General features: G+C 38.7%; 1 protein-coding gene and 1 long non-coding RNA gene across 3 annotated transcripts; one reads left to right on the top strand and one right to left on the bottom strand.

The window, feature by feature from the left end:
* The first annotated feature begins 116 nt into the window (after positions 1-116).
* tfc (triforce) lies at positions 117-17,731 on the top strand. 2 transcript variants are annotated; one of them, XM_017248555.3, is made up of 5 exons: positions 117-1,091; positions 5,232-5,738; positions 12,526-12,629; positions 16,322-16,430; positions 17,145-17,731. In XM_017248555.3, exons 1-5 carry the CDS (start codon positions 887-889, stop codon positions 17,393-17,395), a joined length of 1,176 nt encoding a protein of 391 aa, XP_017104044.2. In that variant the 5' UTR covers positions 117-886; the 3' UTR covers positions 17,396-17,731. The 2 variants fall into 2 exon arrangements, with proteins under 2 accessions (XP_017104044.2, XP_043070011.1); XM_043214076.2 differs by lacking the exons at positions 117-1,091; positions 5,232-5,738 and adding an exon at positions 9,445-9,898.
* On the bottom strand, positions 1,086-1,614 carry LOC138926381 (uncharacterized). The gene is made up of 3 exons (XR_011442878.1): positions 1,505-1,614; positions 1,363-1,441; positions 1,086-1,310 (listed from the first exon to the last, which is right to left on the bottom strand). It is a non-coding gene; the product is annotated as an uncharacterized lncRNA (long non-coding RNA).
* Positions 17,732-18,167: the final 436 nt, after the last annotated feature.

Below are 18,167 nucleotides of genomic sequence, written 5' to 3'. Positions count from 1 at the left end.
TCAGTTCAAACAAGTTTGAGACAGGTATATGCACAGGTACGAAGAGCCGAAGAAAGAGAGTCTGTAGACAGCCGGCTGGCCGAAGAATCGGTTCGGAGAGGAGTCGAGCGAGGAACTCGTTTTAGTTGCGTCCAAACGCTTTAGTCTTTAAGTTAGCCTAGCGAGTGCGATCGCAGGAATAAATTCGAAATTCGAGAAAACCCCAAGCGGAGCTCTGGCCAAGCTGTTGACTCTTCGACGGATTGGCGGCAAATGCGAGCAACTTTTTGGTTTTGGCCACAACACGAGCTCAAAAGTGAGAGTGCCCCGGACAGAGAGCTGCTCCAAGCTCTGTCTTTGAGTTGCTCTGAGAAAGCGGAAAGAAAGTGAAGAAACGAGTGGAGATCACAGCGATTATTTAATCCACATTCGCCTTCACGATCAGCAGGCATCAAACCCTGGCTAAATAGATTCGGAGGCGCAAATTAATGGCGCTAACTTAAATATCCAAACCTGCCCGCTCCAACCCCGCAAGCGATGACAGTTGGGCGGAGAAAATCGAAGAAACCGAAGAAAAGTATTGGAATTTCAAAAAAACAACAAGACTACCGATCTAGCCCAGCGATCCGAAAGATACAAAGCATCAAAATATAAATTGATAATTTAGAAAGCTAGCTGAATACCAAATAAGCTAGATCCGGAGAGGCCACTCCACTCTCCGCCATCGAGTTGGATCAGTTCGGTGTTCAGTTACAGTCCAAGATCGGAGGTTACACCCTATAGTCTCAAAGTGTGCTTTCTCCTCTCGCCACGAATTTGTTGATAAAAGTGCACTTGCAACTTTTACAGGTGCCTAAGTTTTGCAAAAACCAAAATCCAAACAAATAAAAAAATAAAAACAGTGATAATGATACGACACACGGTCCTAATAGTGCTCATTTCGTTGGTCAGTGTCGATTCCGGTCCAAATACACCCCCACCCACCTTCACACCACCTGCCAGCACAGTTCACCTCAGCAACATCCCACAACAATTTCCACAAAATCACAATTACAATCACAACAGCAGCCACATTAGCAGAGGAAGTGTTTCCAATGGCCGTGATAAGAGAGGTAAGTACTTGTGCCCCTTTTGAGGCATTTTTCCAAGTGCCTCCAATCCGTGTCAGGGTCACTGAGTCTTTGTCAGAGTCGGTCCAAGTGCCTGTAACGGACATCGAGCATCAAGAGGCTGTGTCAATGGATTCGCAAATATTAACAATTGCTTTTTGCCAGATTGCTTTGAATCGGGCGGTTTGCCGCCTTTGTTCCACAAAGAGGATGGGTTGTGATCTGAAGTAGTTGGAGGTGTAAGTGGAAATTGTTTAAGAACTCAAGGGCTTACCAGTTAGTAAGATTATGTGGTTAAAAGAAGGTTCCACATTAATAAAGAAAGCCTCAGTCAAAAGAGGCACAAACTAAAACTAAAAATAATATCATATTAGCATACATTTAGAAAAACATGCTAAAAACATGCACAAACAAACATTTCGAAAAAATCTCCAATCATTCTCTATAGCTTCTGCATCTCATTTTCGATTCGCATCATGTGATATAATTTTTAAAAAATTTTACAACAAAGCCAACTGGATAAGCTTAGAACTGAATAGAACTGAGCATCTGTGCAGTTTATTATTAAAATGCTAATTGTGTTTCCCATGCACCGTCTGACATTTAAAGATTTCACAAAGATTTCATAAACATATGAGTTCTACGTCAGCAAATCTCAACCACAATCGCAGCTAATCGAACAGCATCATTTCAAAGACTAACTTTCGGATTGGCGTCTTCATACCCCCGCCCCTGATATACATTCCTATAGATATCTATAGATATGTGTATAATTGTGTGTATTTATAACATAGGTGCGTTCATTGCCCATCTTCTAGTTGCATAAATATTCAACAATAAACTAAAACGAGAAATCGAGTTTGAATAATATTTCTATGATACGTTTTTCTCTATTTTGGCTGCGTTGTTCGAGTTTATTATTCTGAGGCTCTGCTTGGTTTTTGGCTGCATTTTGATTTTTTTTTTATTTGGAATGCCGGTGACCTCAGAATATTAAATGTTATACTCGATAGAAGAAAAGACAATCATAAGGTAGAAAATATCTAATATAATATGCAAAAGCAAATTAATGATGAAAGAAATATGGGAATGCGTCGATAAAGTTTTAGTCTTTCACCTCGTGACATTTTGTTAAGAACAAAAGCCGCAAAAGTCAAGCACGTGCCCACCACCTTTTACCAAAAATGGCCAAGAAGATTAATGGGTCTAGTGTGGTCGAAAACACCAAGCTAAAAACTAGAAGCTAAAAGCCGAAATAGAAGAGTTCAAACACCTCTCTAGGAGCCATAGTCATTACTAGAGAATTTTAATTTGCATTGGAAATTGAATATTTTATTCTGAAAGTTGTACAAAAGTAACAAAACAACATATTATGCTAATTATAATTTATAAAAAATAAAACCACAAATAGTCTTAGGCCTACCACTTAAAAGGGTAATTTGTCAAGATAATGTAAATATTTTAGGTTTTGTTTAACAAATAGGAGATACTCTAACATAAATGTGTGTGTTTATATTCTGTATGATTAGGCATTTCATTTAAAATCTAAATTTATTAATGATAGTTTATAGTTTCTATCCCCAATGGAGGTAGAGTATTCATGTATTTCTTTGAATATAATTACATATTTCAGAATTAATCAAATAAATCTTTTTCAACTTGTAGCTTGACATTGAACCACGGCTGACAACATAACTTAATTATGATCTAATGTATTGAATTCTTGAATATAAGTCTTAAGCACCTTGAGTGCGTCAATCAAAGAAGTATAAACCACAGCTTTGGTCTGCGTTACGTATACGCCGCATTGGCTGCTCATGTAATTACCCGAAACTGGAGATACAAGCAGATTGCGCAAGTTTTCGAAAAAGTATCTTTATGGAATGTGGAAGCTGGTCCACACAAAAAGAAAAAAAAAAACAGAAAAAATAGAAAAACAAACGTTTAGCCAACAGAATTGCAAAATCCTTTGTCTCAGGGCAACTCCTCACAGCTAATCGACCCCATTTTCCAGCCAAGCGGCAATTGCACGGCCCTCAAAATAGCTGTTGCAACTGTAGTCAGTTGCATGCTGCAGACACAGATACAGATACATTTCGAGACGGTTCTTAGTCGCAGATGCTAGATGCGAAATGATTTACTGCCTTGATAGGTTCAGCTTCGCTTCGCTTCGTTTTTCACTCAAGGCAGAGACCAACATCCTCAGCGAGTTGTCATGATTTATGCGGCCCGTGGAAACGACAATTAGCCGGTCCGAGTTGTCGGCTATATAGTTGTTGCCCGATATAGATATACATCGCTGTTGTGGAGACACAACTGGGTCAGTTAGTCGTGAAGTTATTGAATGCTCAGATCGATCGACAAATGCACAGGAAAAAATTAATTCAACTTGATATATGGCATCAGATAAGTTATCTAAGATAATTAATATTCTTCTAAAAAACGATCTGTTTCCTGTTCTATCATAGTTTAGTCAAATTATTTTTCTTCTAGATAAAAATCTTTGAGAATCGATTATCGTTTATAAGAGTTCCCCCTTTTAGACAGCATTACTTCAACTACATTCAGGCCATCACGTTTCGAACATTGTCATATTTTCTTGGCCCCTTTCAATTGACCAGCCAAAGGCATTCAACAATGGCACGTAAATTATCTCACATAATGCTAGATAACAAGCCAAGGATTTTAACTTTTTTGAGAACAATCACCGAACAATAAAGTCCATTTGCGAGTGCGTTGATCCGCCTTTGTTCTCAACTCTTTGGTGGCCTCAAAGCCAAAGTCTAATTCCAGCGCTATTGATAATTAATGCCAAAATTGAAGCAGTGTCCAATGACTTGCCATTCCACGGGGAAATCAAAGCACTTGGAATTCTGAGCCGGATTAGGCAATTATCTTGACAGATTATGAGTGGGTTTTTAGGAGTACTTTTATCTATAACTTAAAAGTCATTTTACTTTCCATTTGATTACCTTAAAATTACATAGTTTCTGTACTTTCCATTACACTCTTCAGATCTTTAATAAAGATCTTCACTGATGATTTCCGGCCAAGTGTTTCTCCCATTCAGGGAGTCCAATTCCATCCACCGAAGGCAATCAGATTAGCCCCGATTTATCCGATACAAAGTCAAGAGTGCAGCCTACAACTGGCGGCAGACACTTCAAGCCCCACTCCATCACACACAAATGTCAGGGCGGAATTTTCAACTCTTGTGGCTGGTAATTGTGCCACAATAACCAGAAAAATAAACCGAAATGAATAATTAAACAAAAATATTAAAAACATTACGGATAATTACATAATAGGTAATAACTTTTGTTTAAACTTTTTTCATGGAGGCAAACCGGAGATAAATTCAATGCGAAATTAGGAGCTGAGGGCTGGGCGTGGTTGTTGAAACATAAAAAATAAAGAAGTGGATGAGGGGCAGGGCTAATGCATCATGGCACAATCTGGGAGCCAGCATTAAAGCCACAAAATTTATATCAATTATTTGGCAATTTCGAGCTCATCTCAGGAGCTCTTGGGGTGCTCTCGGGGAACTGGAAATGGAAATAAAAATCCGGCAATCCGCTTAACTACCGGGCAGTAAAAGTATTGCCTGGCCTTGACACACTTTTCACGTTTTCGGCGCGAAACGACAAGACTCCTCACAAAATGTTAAACCTCAGCTTGGGGCTTCATTGAGATAACTTCTCACTTTCGTTCCAAAGAAGGTACCTGATGAATGAACTTCAAAGCCCACGATCAAACACTCATCTCAATGGGCCTTCCCCCGGTTCCCAGACTTTCGAGTGATGGATGCGTGTCACTTCAGGCCCCGACGATATAATCAAAAATTCATCAGAAGATGCCCTTACGATGATATATTCAGCCTCATAGCTTTATTGCCCAACGGATGCCATTAGGCCGCTATTAGCTTTTTGTTTTAAGCCACAAGGGTAACCAAACTTCGCTGGGATGTTTTGCCATTTTAAGGGAAACAGTTTATGGATTTATTTTTTAATTACTTTTCAACACCTCAACGTGGGCTGTCCGGCCCGCAATTTATGTAATTACCTTAAGCAGAAGACTGTTGCACAATTCGCAGTGACCCACATGCTACTACCTGTTCGTTGATTAATTGTGGAATCATTTCAGGCGCCAATTCCAACGCCAATCCGAGTCCGAATTTTCAACTGGATCAGAGCGAGCTGGCCCGTCAGAATCAGATAACGCAACAGATATTTGCCAACTATTTGGAGCGCCGGCTGTTTCCCAATCGCACTGCGAACCAAAAGATTCCCACCATAGCCGATATTCTGCCAAAGCCGAAGCCCTCGCCCCGTCCCAGACCCCGAGGATTTTCGGCCAGTAGTGCCGGAAACTTCAAAAGGAGCGGTGGCGGAGCTATAAGGAATCGTCTGGCAGCCGTGGCAGCTGCAAAACGACCAACAGCTCCCAGTCGCAAGAAGATCGTGGAGGAGGAGGATGAGGAGCTGGACGTGGATGTGGACGATGTGGAGCGGGACCAGCAGTCGCAGGCCAACCAGGAGGACTTCGACTACGATGTTCAGGAGTCCTTGCAGAGCGTGGAGTCGGAGCAGCATGATCAGTACTATGGCAATATATTTCATCGGGATCCCAGCGAAAATGAAATTGATGCAGGTGAGTGGATAGTAGATCATCTATGAACCATCAATCATAGCCCCTTTACCGATTCCACTGATAAAGCAATCAAGTATGAAAACGATGTTAAACTTCACCTTACACGAATTACTTAGAGGTTATGCCATTGGCCACGCTGATCATCCATCAATCTAGTTTAATTTGTTTAGTTCCACGCGATGTGGTTCGGCTTCCTACGGCTGCCACAATTATTACAATCATCATTATCTCATACCATAAAATTATTTTGGAGTTTAAAAAGTTCCCTTGCCTCGAGCCACTGTCACATTCAATTCGTTACTTATTTTATTTACATTCCATTTTGTTCATGAAAATTCCATACGAGGGCATTTAATTGCAATCTGGAATTTAACTTTATTTCTTATTTTGTATTCCCCTTGACTACTGATGAACATTTTATTCGAATTTATTTCTTGGAATTTCTTACTGACTCTTTTTGCTTCTTTTTCTGAATAATTGCTTATTCTACTTATGAAATGTGTCTACTTTGATACCCTCTTTCAAAACTACCATTGCTTAACAATCTTTAACTTCCAGTTAACACATTTCCTCCCAATTCTACGATTTATTTAACAAAATTAATGATGGAACTATTCCCACTAATTACCCTTGCTTTTCAGCCAGTACTCTTCCCCATTGTTTATTTGCATTTCGCAGCTTTTTGTTTGCCCTGATCGCTTTGACGCCTTCGAGGGCCCACAGTGCGTATGATGAATGGCCTCGGGCTGCATGTGTTTACATAATATATCAGGCGAGGCTCGTTTTGTCAGGCTATTTGCACACAACTTAAAGGCGAAAAAATTGGCAAATTTATATAGTTTTTATTTCACTTGATCCAGGGTCGAAACTGGTTGCCCCTCTACACCATCGCACCCTTCCTCCCCCCTTACTTTAACCCTGAACAAAATCTTCGGAAACTGGCGCGGATTTGTGCAAAAATTTACGACCACAAGTCGAATCGAATCAAGTTGAGTCTTTCTAGAAGTAGTTCGATGACGGGATTTTATTTTCCAAAAGTTTAACTTAAACGTCAAGCCATTAAAATTTATTAGCCACAAACGAATCGAAGAAGACTGTGAAACAAAAGAGGTGCCATAAAACTGACTTCGAGGAGGCATTGCACCCACGGCCGTTAGTTGAGAACTTGTTGAGGACTTCTTTCGAACGTCATCGCGACTTTGTTAGCAATTCTTTTAAATTCAATTCGACAGGCGCTTGAGATAACAGAATAAATGATTTCGAAAAAAGGGAATTAATTATGAATCCGCATCGCAATATCAACAAATTTTAGGTGAACATCTTGACTCTAATTACTTTAATCATATTTTTTTTGAAAGCCCAAACAATCCCACAAATGGAACGAGTTTTCTAGTTCAGCAAACACAAACTTTAAATTAGCATTCGAAACGAAATTTGAATTTCAACTCGATTAGCGTCAAACAAATTGTAAAAACTGTGGCCTGAAGATCCATCAAAGGTCAGGTTATACGTAGTTATCTGAACTTGGTTTCAGGGGATTCACCCAAGTCGAATCACACGTTTCAGGGTCAAATCGGGGGAATCTCTCAATTCCAAGAATGGTCTTTCAACATCTATTTTCAGAAAATATATGCAAATCTTCGTTAACCATTCGCTACAGGCTTTTATATAATTATAGATTATTAAGAAGCGGCCACAAATTAACAGCCAATTCATGGCAATTAATGTCTATATAATTTTTGTAAAATCAATACTATAATTACCATTTTAATTATTATTTTAGTTAGTATTTAAATCACTTCCGATGAAGCCCAAGTTATAGAATATTTCTAAAATTATCACGTTTGGCCTTGAAATTCATCGGAAAGCAATGAACTCGTCGCCTATATTACTTTTTTATATCAGTCTCTCTAATCTGGTTTCGTTCGGATAATGCTAATAAAACTACAGAGAATCGGTATAAATGCTGTAGCTCTGTGTTCTTTTGGGATCCACCGAACGCTTGTTTCCAATTAATTAATTAGTTCAGTCCCTGAGAGCTTGGCAGAGCCACGAAATTGAATCGATGCCGCTTACAAGATACCAGAAGACGAAAAAAATGTGTAATTTAAATCACGTAAGCAATACGCCACAAAAAGCAGACCAACCAGGCAGCAACTTTAAGTTGTTTTTCATGCAAAAAAAAAAAAAATATTAAAAGCGGCAGCAGTAACACATCACACCGCCAAGTGCAACAAGTGGCAGGCACTTGTTTTGGCTCGCTTCATGTTGGTTTTTTGGTTTTGGTATTTCTTCACAAATTGCGGCCATTGCAGATGAGTTCCTCGTCGCATTGCAACTTTGCCTTTTTTCCGAAGCTTTTTCAGCATCAGTGACATTTTCAGCAAAAAGTTGTCAATAGTTTTTACCTCCCCTCTTGGGATAATTAAATTTTATGGCCAACTCTTAATTATTAATTACGTAGTAATGAAGTAACTTTTAGTAGCGAAACTAATTGAGTATTGATTCCATTAAGGCTTTTGTTAAGACTAAGCACCTCTAACATTTAAAATAAATCTTCAAAATACTCCCACCATTTATCTTCCAATCACCTCACGGATCTACAGCAAACATCGCGCATACGCAACGTATGACCACGAAATAAAATGAATGAGAAGGCACAAACGTCAGCAAACAGATATTGAAGAATTTAAGAGCAAAAACTAGTTCATCATCTGCATCATCTGAAGGTCATGAAATTCGGTCAGCAACAACGTTAAATTCAGTTTTTCTGGTTCGGCCCAGTTTATTCTTTCTTTTTTTTATTTTTGGTCCAAATTCAAAGCCCACGTTTGAAATGCATCCATATTCCCCATTTCGGGGCGGGGAAATTGCGTAATTTGAGAGTTGAGAAGAGAATGGGGGCTGAAATCTAAAACCGCAGAAGTAAAACCAGAATTTTGAAATGATTCTACTTCTGGGGCTTGAATGGTATACCCGGTAGTTTCTGAGAGCATTTTAAACTGTTGCAGATTTATGCGAACATTTATTTCTTTTGGAGTATTTAATTAATTTTTATAGCATGAGTCACGGGTAATATATATTTTAAAAGTCTTCCGGTTTGTTAAAGGGAGAGGTATAAAGAATTGTTTGGGCTATAAAGGATGCTTCTTATAAGAAAAATATAAAAACCTTAAAATTTTTTAAAGTTAACAAAGTAAAGCTTGTTAAACCAAGTTCTTTACTGATTTTCAACATATTTATATTGTTTTCTGAAATTAATTTTCAAAATCTATTTAGGCACTCGGGTATCTCCAAGTCGAGGCCCCGATCTAGAGCGTTCTTTAAAGTTTGGTGCTCGACCCAAGTCACGTCGATGGTTACCTTGGAGAGGCATCTCGGCTCTAGCTCCACTTCGGTTTCGAGATCTCCAGCTGAGACTGGTGGTCAAGTGTTTGACAAACAGCCGCTAGTGTCTGCTGTCCGCGTGTCCGCTGTTCGCTGTCCGTTGCCCGCTTTGCCATACATGGATCTCAGTTTGATGATAATCTTTCGGGTTTCGTTTCGCCTTTTTTTCGCGGCAAACAAGTTCGTCTTCGGTTTTAGCCGCTCTCGAACCAGTTCGACCACTCTCTGAGCTTCTCTTTGGTCTACTCACAGCCTCTGTCGCTCTTTCTGGCCAAATCTCGGGGGGATTCTGCCTTGGTTTGAGCCGAATTGAGCCAAAAGAGTTAGTTCTTCGACAGTCGACGGTCAGTTTGGGCGCACGCCTGCGCATACTATTTTTTTCAGTAATTCAATTCGGAGTATTCGTCTCGGCATTTTGCCAACTTTCGATTTCATTCGATTTCGATTCCGATTCGAGAGCGATCAGCATCCCATTTAAATTCAAAATAATTCATAAATCGAACAAGTAACCGACCACGACCGACAAAAATATGCGTTGAATCACAAAAGCGAAATTTTTTACGTTCACATACATATATTTCAAATAAATATTTTACGGAATTTTCAGGGTAAAAGTGTACGGAAGTGTTTGAAACAATAAATATATTAAATATTTATACAAATAACAATCGAAAACATGCAAAAGTATCTCGTTTTGTCTGTGATAATCTCCGTCCAGCTGCTGTGCAGTCTGGACAGGACAATGGCCCAGCCCGGCAAAGGTCCTGTAGCGGGTATGTTGAAAACAAAAATATCATTGCATAACCCAATCCATCATTGAAGCTTGGAAAACAAAAAAAAAGACTCGACGGTAAAAAATACAAAAATGCACTTTCACTTTCTTGAATTGGGTTGGCAGCTGTAACATCTGGATGGGGATGTGTGAAGTTTGGAGGCTTAATTGAGAGCAGTTTAAGGCCAAAGCGGATGATATATATAAACTATATATTCGGACAGCTACTGTTTTGTCTCCACATTGATTTATCACCCGCTCTCTTCGGCTGGCTTTTGGCTTATGGCCCAATTCGATTTGTTTTGCCCTTTTCAGGTCCCGGCCATTCGATTCGAAATTAATCAAATGTTTCTCGCGTTTGTTTGTGCACCTGTCTGCATTTTTATTGCTCTTACTGTTTCGATGTTGAAATGTTTGTAATAAAATAAACCATTTCGTTGACACGAGCAACTCATCAAGGGAATAAATAAATTTATACGCTATCGGGCATAAATCTCTGAAAAAGGAGTTCAGGCCCAATTTGGGTTAAAAGCGAATTTTTGCTGAACTGAAGGTCAGGGTGAGATGGCTTTTAAATGAATAAAAAACTAAAATAAACTCCGGAAAACAACGAAAAATCAAAAGTTTACGAAGTCACCTACTGGAAGCCCATAAATCTGTTCAATTCGATACTTAATCTTATCTATTTCGAAGCTATAACAATTGGAAACTGCTTGGAAAGAAAATAATTTGAATCATTTATTAAAGTCAGAACATAATCATAAACTCTGAAATAACAGAAAAAGCAATTTAAATATTAAAAATTCTTTTGTTTGTCTTGCGTCTGAAAGCCAATTTGCATAAAACACAAAAAATATTCTTCTATAAAAAAAATACATATATTTTAGACAGGAAGCGACACAGATTGATGCTGCTTTGAGATGATAAAAAATTTCAAGAAATAAAAAGGTGTTTGTTAGGTTTTAAGTTCTAAACTATATAGCGAAAGTTGTCATTTCATATTATTATTAAAATATTTATTAAATAAGTAGAAGAATAAAGAATAAAAAGGACATGCAGTTTAAGAAAATTGACATTGACTTTTTCGGAAAAGATAATCGCCTCTTAATCCAAAACAGGTTTATAATTCCGATGATAAATGGCTCTTTCGCACACGAATTTTGGGCTTCACCAAACTATAAAATAAATAAAGCCATAAATTAATAAATATAAAATTTAATTTACAGTTAGTTTAAAAGTTGATCCGACAAAGAAAAGACCCGGTAACAGAAATGAGCTGCATGCAAATTGTATATCTGTATGTTTCTTCAGATTTTAATCAATTTGGCACCTTTAATTTGTTTCATGTCTGTCGGTTATTGAAAAAGTTAATACAATATTTTTTTGAGGAGCAGGAAGAGGAGCACAGCTGGGAAGACACCGAACCGGTATGGACTTATAGTTATGGCAGGGGTATTAATTAACAGCGCAGCCTTAATTTCATGATGCAATGTGTGAAGACAATTGGTTATAAAATAGATTGCATTCGCAGGAAAGTGAATCCCCTTGGAGTTAGTGAAAGGAAAAGTTACTAAAAATATTGCCTAGCCTGGGGAGTTGATAAATTTGTAGTAATCCTCTCAGTGTCAAGTAATTATTTAACTCCCAGGCATATAAACCGCTTGCCAAATATTCACATTGTTCGGACCTTGTCTTGAATCCATTGTTTATGATGGAAATCGAAATGTTAACGTTTTTTTGGTCGCGATTTCACACGGACTTGGAACTTGGCCCCTTGTTCACTGTAAATTTATTTCTTTTGAGAGTACGCCGCATGTCTCAGTAACGCCCACTCCACTCCGCCCCCTCCTGTCATATATCAACCGCATTCGACAGTCCGCATTATCATCGTCATCATCATCAGCATCAACATTTTGGCAAGGCCTTCGCAGAATGTTTTTAGATGGGCACACAGGGCGGATGATTAATTAACAAACATTAGCGGAGAGTCTGTTACGAAACAAGAAAGGGAAACCGTTAGCTCTGAATGGGTTTCGTTGAAAGAATACGTTATAAATGACCTTCACATACTTGAGATCAAAGAATCGCCTAGCTCGACCTTGCCGAACATTCTCCCCCAAAATGAGTTCTAGTTCACGTCATTGGGGATTATGCTGACAGAATTTAGACAAGTCCAACGAGTTCGATGAATATTCGAATGGTTCTGCCCAGAACCAGTTATCCATATGCAGGTCCAGAATTTTTTGTTATTTCCCACTGGCAGCGTTCATAATTCAATTTGTATAACAAACATGTCGCACATCGTTTGCAATTAGTCTCAAAAGTCTTTTGTCTAAGCCGTCTCCGAGAAATGGTCATTTAAGGCGTGTACGCTGTTTAGAATCGGAGGTTAAGATGGGTTTTATGGCCAATGAAGAGATAGTTAATTAGTGGGATGAGTCAGTCGAAAGGGGAGACATTTATGATGATTTTATAGATCAGTTTATGACAAAGATTTAAGGTGATGAGCTAAGACTCGTCATATAATTTTGGCTTAAGAATATAAGGTCTGACATGGCTGGTTTTTAGCTTCTTTTGTATACCTCATATCCTTATTCAATTTTTTGTATTTTCAATATCTATTTTTAGACTGCCCCAACTGTGTGGACGAGTCACAGTACACGCCGAACAAATGGACGATGCCGTTGCTGAAGCTCGGGGAGAAGCGCTACTACCTCGGCATCTTCTTCAAGGTGAGTCGCATTCCACGCCCCACAAAACGATCCATAAACTAACCGGCCAAATGCAACTGACCCGGCCAACGGTTCCCCAAGTCCGGTTTGATGGCTCTCGGGTTTCTCAGCTGCCGCCAAGAAGAAAAAAGAAGATTGCAAGAAGATTGCAGTATGGAATATTACAGCAGCTTCGAGTTACACTAAACCACAGGTTTCAGTTTCATTAAAACAGAGACAAAAGTATTGCAATTTGTCAAAGGAATTTATTAATTTTATTTGGTTGTCAGCACTCTATTGTTAAATGATATTTCGTGATGACCAAAAATGAGCAAATCGAATTATTCAAGAGATTATAAAAAAAACTCATTATCATAATTAGTAGTGGGTGATTTTGAAAATATTAAATAGAGGGCTCTTCTAGTTTTCAATAGATACTATTTAAAGAACTCACAAACCTCCCACCTCCAATGCTAACATCTTAAAAGCATCAAAGCAAATAAAACTAGAAATAAAACAAATCATAGCTATTTTGGCCATGAAATCGCAAAAGTAGGGTATCCGAAATCAGACGCGTGCTCGGCCAAGCATCGCCAGTTATAGTAAAATGTAAAGTAGTTTATAAACAATATCTGCCGCTATTCATATTAAAATCAAATTAGTCAATGTATCAAAAAGGCGCCCAAGAAACCGCTAACAGAAAAAGATAGACTAACAATCAGGAAAGAGACAGAAGGTGTGGTCTACGTTACTGGTTCGACATGCAAACTGAATTATATTTTCATATTAATAAAAACGCGCAATCTCCTTGAACTTTAAAAGCAAAGCCATAAAACTGAAACTGCTTTACCTTTGTAAAAATAATAATGAAATGCATATTCATTGACACTTAATGGCCATCAATGGATAAGGTTAATCCGGAAGAGGGCCTTTGATGGATTTATCTTTGCAGATCTTGGATTAGTAATGGAACCTTGTTCTCGTAATTCGCAAAACTATAAATCTCTTGGCGGTATGCGAATCAGGTTAATTGACTTTGGGCTTGTACATATACCCATTTATAATTAAATCTAAAATTCCTTTTTTTTCTCAGTCTACATATACTATTTAATCCCCAACACAATCTCAAAATACCTTGGCATAATACGAAATGTTTTCGTTTCAATTTTTAATGTTCATGCGTTGACAAATAAATCGCCACAGTTTTAATTCGACATTTAAACGCTTTAATTGCAAAAACAAGGCACAACAATGACGCTGGGCAAATAAATAAATATTTAATCAATTCCATGTTGTGCATATTTTGGTTTATGAACGTCCCGTGAGTGAGCGTGTAAATAAAACAATTCTATTTTAAATAAGCCGCCATATAAACAACGAATTAAATTAATTATTAGCTCGTTAATTAACGGCATCTTCCAACTCCCCAACCTGTTGGCTGATTAAGCGGCAGATATTGAAAGCCACCCGGAGACTAAATCGAAAAGAAATCCATAAATAATCCCCAAATTTGCTTTCTAACGGTACCTCACATCTTACTCACTCTTTCTTTCTCTTTCTCCGCGTATATATCTGCCTCTTTCTGTACGCCATCTCATTCACACCCCCGATTACCCAGCCAATTGTCAAAGCGATTAAAATTTTAAGCATTTCAAATGTTCAGAACGTTGGCATTTTAATTTGAATTTAATTTTTAATTCGTTTTATTTGAGTGTTACCCTTACCTAATCGGGGTATTTAAAACCTTAGTCCAATATATTTACTTTAAAACCCAGAAAAAACCAATCCCGTTTATGGAACCTATTTATCAATATTTCAAAAACCATTTTTTTCTATGAATATTCATTGTTATTTTGATTATTTTTACGATCTTAAATATTAACATAATCAAAACATTTGATAAGCTATGACAAGCTATAATATTTTCTCTGGTTCCATTTCTCCAATCCATGATAATTAAGAAACAAACATCTGGAATTCTAATTTTTGAACTTTTATGAGCATTCTTGGGTTCGATGAACAGCTTAAAAATATAAGATTATTTAATCTTTTATTTTTTGGTTCTTTCTTTTTGTTAATTGGTGAGTTAATTAGCCACGCATATCAATAACAAAGTGTTTTCCGATTATTTATGGGAATCCTAATTAAGAATTCCCCACCAACATTTAAAAATATCTCGAAAATCATTCAGTATTTGGATATTTTTTTCTTGAGTCTCCCCAGACGGTGGCAAGATATTATGCAATACTTATGGGCAATTTAATGCAAATTCATTTCGTGTGTAAATATGCAAATGAAGCAATTAAATTTTGTTGTTTTTTCTGTTATTATTTTGGATTTCTTTTTGGGACAAAATAAGACTTGACAGACGCACAGCAGCATTTAAGACTTCACGCAGGCGCAAATCAAATCAATGCTAATTGAACGATAACTGGGCGGAGGAGGTGGAAAGAGGAGGGGTGTGGCAGGTAACCAGGTGGCGCATGTAACGGTAGAGCTGTGCTAATGACATTAACAACATGGCCAATATTTTGTTGCCACTCAATTGAGTTTGGTGTTAACGTCAGCCGGGTGCCTGATTTAATAGAATTTTGTGTGTTACAATTTAATTAACCCAAAATTTTAACTTTTAAAAATGGTTCTTTAATAAAATCTTAAGTTTACCTTAACCTAAAGAACAATACTTACTCTCATTCCCAAAAAATACAAGACTGACAAGACATTAACCTTCTCCAAGTTCACCGGACTTGTATGAGGCCATCTCCGGACTATTAAAAGAACCTGGCTTTGTTGTGGCCAGGAATCCCATTTCAACCTCACCTTGCCACTCACCCACACACTAATTGACTTCTCGGCGGGGCGAGATGAACCTTTTACAACCCAATAAACACTTTCAGCGACGGAGGAGACATGTGAAGGCATTAAACACCTTAGTCCTGCCACATGTGCGGCATGTCAGTTACGGGTCCTTGCGGCAGGAAGCTGCCGCGTCTCGCTGACTTTGCGCACAATTACGGCTAATACAATTAAAACCAAGTTAAGAGCCAGAGAAAGGAAGGCACTGAATGGAGGGAAACAGGATGTATAGTTGCGTAATCGATTTATGTGCACATCAGTTCCCTGCCGTGCTCCCAAATCCATGCCATTTTTTGCTCATTCTGCTAATGACCCAGCCAAGTCCATTAGACTTAATTGAATATGTTGTTCGGCGGTCAGGCTATACGGCTATATGGGTATATGGCCTAAGCCCAATACAGATTTCGATGCCAATTTCGATTCTGATAACATTTAGATAGCCAAACCGCAATAGATACAGATACAGATACAAACACTAATTGGCAACTTCAACCCACGTTGGATAAACTCAATTTCGTAGCGAATGCGTGACCAATGCCACGCCTTCTCCCCCTGGCTGCCTCCTATGCCACATTGCAATACATGTGGAAAAAAAAATCAAATACTTCATGCAAACAAATCCTGTTGATTTTTTATTGACAAGTGTCAGGTAGTAGTGAGAGGATGAAAAAAACAGTGTTTGAATGAAAAAACTTTCAGCGACTGTCGAAGGATCGAGATTTGAGACCGAAGGAGGGGAGACTCTCAACCGAACTGGGTCAACCGATTGTGCAAACACAATTATATAATCTTTAACTTGGCATGCATCTTAAATTCAATTCAATTCAATGTGTATTTTTTCTATTTATTCGTTACAGGCAAACTGGTTCAAAGCGACACAATATTGTAGATACCATGGCATGCATTTGGCCAGCATTTCATCACAGGAAGAGAACGATAGACTGGAGAAGCACATACGTGACTTTGGTGAGTGTTAACTATGGTTTTTAAAGGAAAGAAATCCAAGAAAAAAATCGTACAAATGTAGACCAACACTGATTGGGTTTTAGACTGAAAGTAAATTGAATTATATGCCTTTTCAATTGTCCAAAAGAGCCAATCAAAGCATCATCTGCCACAGCCACAATCTCTGCCACATGCAACGACTCAAATCAGTTGTAAAGCCGCTCAACATGACAATAAACCCTGCCAGCCATCCAGCAAACAAAAGCAATTCCAAATGCCATGCCGGGTGGCTAGCTGGTCAGTGGACTCTGTTGGACTTTCTAGGCAGTGCCATAATACACGGAAGTTGGTAACCGAAAACCCAACAAAGGCTAACAGAAGGGGTTTAATATTCCCTGGAGGGGGGGCCTTTGTAGGTCGGAAATCGGGGGTCGAGAGTGGGCGCTGCACTTTCCATTGCATAAATCTCCATAGTAACTCGCACACACACTGAAAATGGGGCAATAGATGGCAGACAGGAAAAAAAGTGAATGTTGCACATTTCTGTTGAAAGGTGACCGCCGCAGGGCCATGGACAGAAACCACGCCTCCACACAAACATTCCCAAAGGGGCAGCAACTATGTAAAGGTTTTAATAGTAAATCCATTTTACTAAATAATTTAGCACCTGGAGGTTTCTTTCCTTTAAATACACTCCCTTGAACCCCTGACTAACTAGTCTGATTTAATTTCCAGGCCTGGGCCACGAACATTTCTGGATTTCCGGCACCGACCTGGCCGACGAGGGCACCTTCTTCTGGATGGCCACCGGCCGGCCAATAACCTTCACCAACTGGAACGCCGGCGAGCCAAACAATTTCCGCTACGAGAACGGGGAGGAGGAGAACTGCCTGGAGCTGTGGAATCGCGATGGCAAGGGCCTCAAGTGGAACGATTCACCCTGCAGCTTCGAGACCTACTTTGTCTGCGAGGTTCAGCCCAATTAGGAGGGATATTGAATCTATATATTCACCTGATATATATGCCAGATATTATCCAGCTATATGTCGGTGTGGGCACAATAGTAATTAACTAGTTTGGGGCGGTCGGAAAACCAAGGTTAGCGCTTCGGTTTATCGCCAAAGTGAAAGTGGAAAAGTGAATGTGGAAAATAGAAAAGTTTGCACGATCAAAATTCACCTATTTTAAGATTATTAGATTTAAATGTAAAAAAAAAAACTTGTTGATAATTAGCTAGCTAGTAAACCTAATTAAATTATGCCTAGGATCGTTTGTATTTTCTCATGTAAAAATATGAATAAAGTGTATCGTAAACAATGAAATATCTACTCTTAAATAATTATCCTTCCATCACTAATTTGAAGCCATCAAATTATATTCATTAATTTCCCGCTTTAAGGAAATAAGCTCATCATATCATTAGCTATTCCCATGGGGTGCAACGGTGCGTATGAGCAATCCATTTTGAACAGGACTCGTCCCACCCGCACCTGCTCAATAATCATGTTTCGCCATAATGCGCGCAAATAAAATTGAAAGTGCCTGTCAGCAGGCGCCTTCGTCCTTTTTCTCTCTCTCTGCTCTCTCTCTCTCTCTCTCTTTTTTTTTATTTGTCTCTGGGGATGCAGCCACCTGTCTGTGTGGCAACTAAACAAAACTAATGCTGATAAAATAATCAGCTGCCCGGAGAAAAGGACTTCGCGACGAGATTTCCACTCATGATTTACTTTGTTCAGCTCCAGCGATGAGAAAAGAGCT

This window comes from Drosophila bipectinata, chromosome 3L, assembly GCF_030179905.1.
Source record: "Drosophila bipectinata strain 14024-0381.07 chromosome 3L, DbipHiC1v2, whole genome shotgun sequence".
In the NCBI taxonomy this organism is placed as follows: domain Eukaryota; kingdom Metazoa; phylum Arthropoda; class Insecta; order Diptera; family Drosophilidae; genus Drosophila; species Drosophila bipectinata.
This window is presented reverse-complemented; position numbering and strand designations above follow the sequence as displayed.

What these genes read in the sequence shown, in the direction of transcription:
- tfc (XM_017248555.3), top strand. Translation starts at nt 887, where the DNA reads ATGATACGACACACGGTCCTAATAGTGCTCATTTCGTTGGTCAGTGTC. An exon ending in CGAAAATGAAATTGATGCAG is followed by an intron (nt 5,739 to 12,525) that starts GTGAGTGGATAG and finishes ATCTATTTTTAG; the next exon opens with ACTGCCCCAACTGTGTGGAC. An exon ending in GAAGCACATACGTGACTTTG is followed by an intron (nt 16,431 to 17,144) that starts GTGAGTGTTAAC and finishes TTTAATTTCCAG; the next exon opens with GCCTGGGCCACGAACATTTC.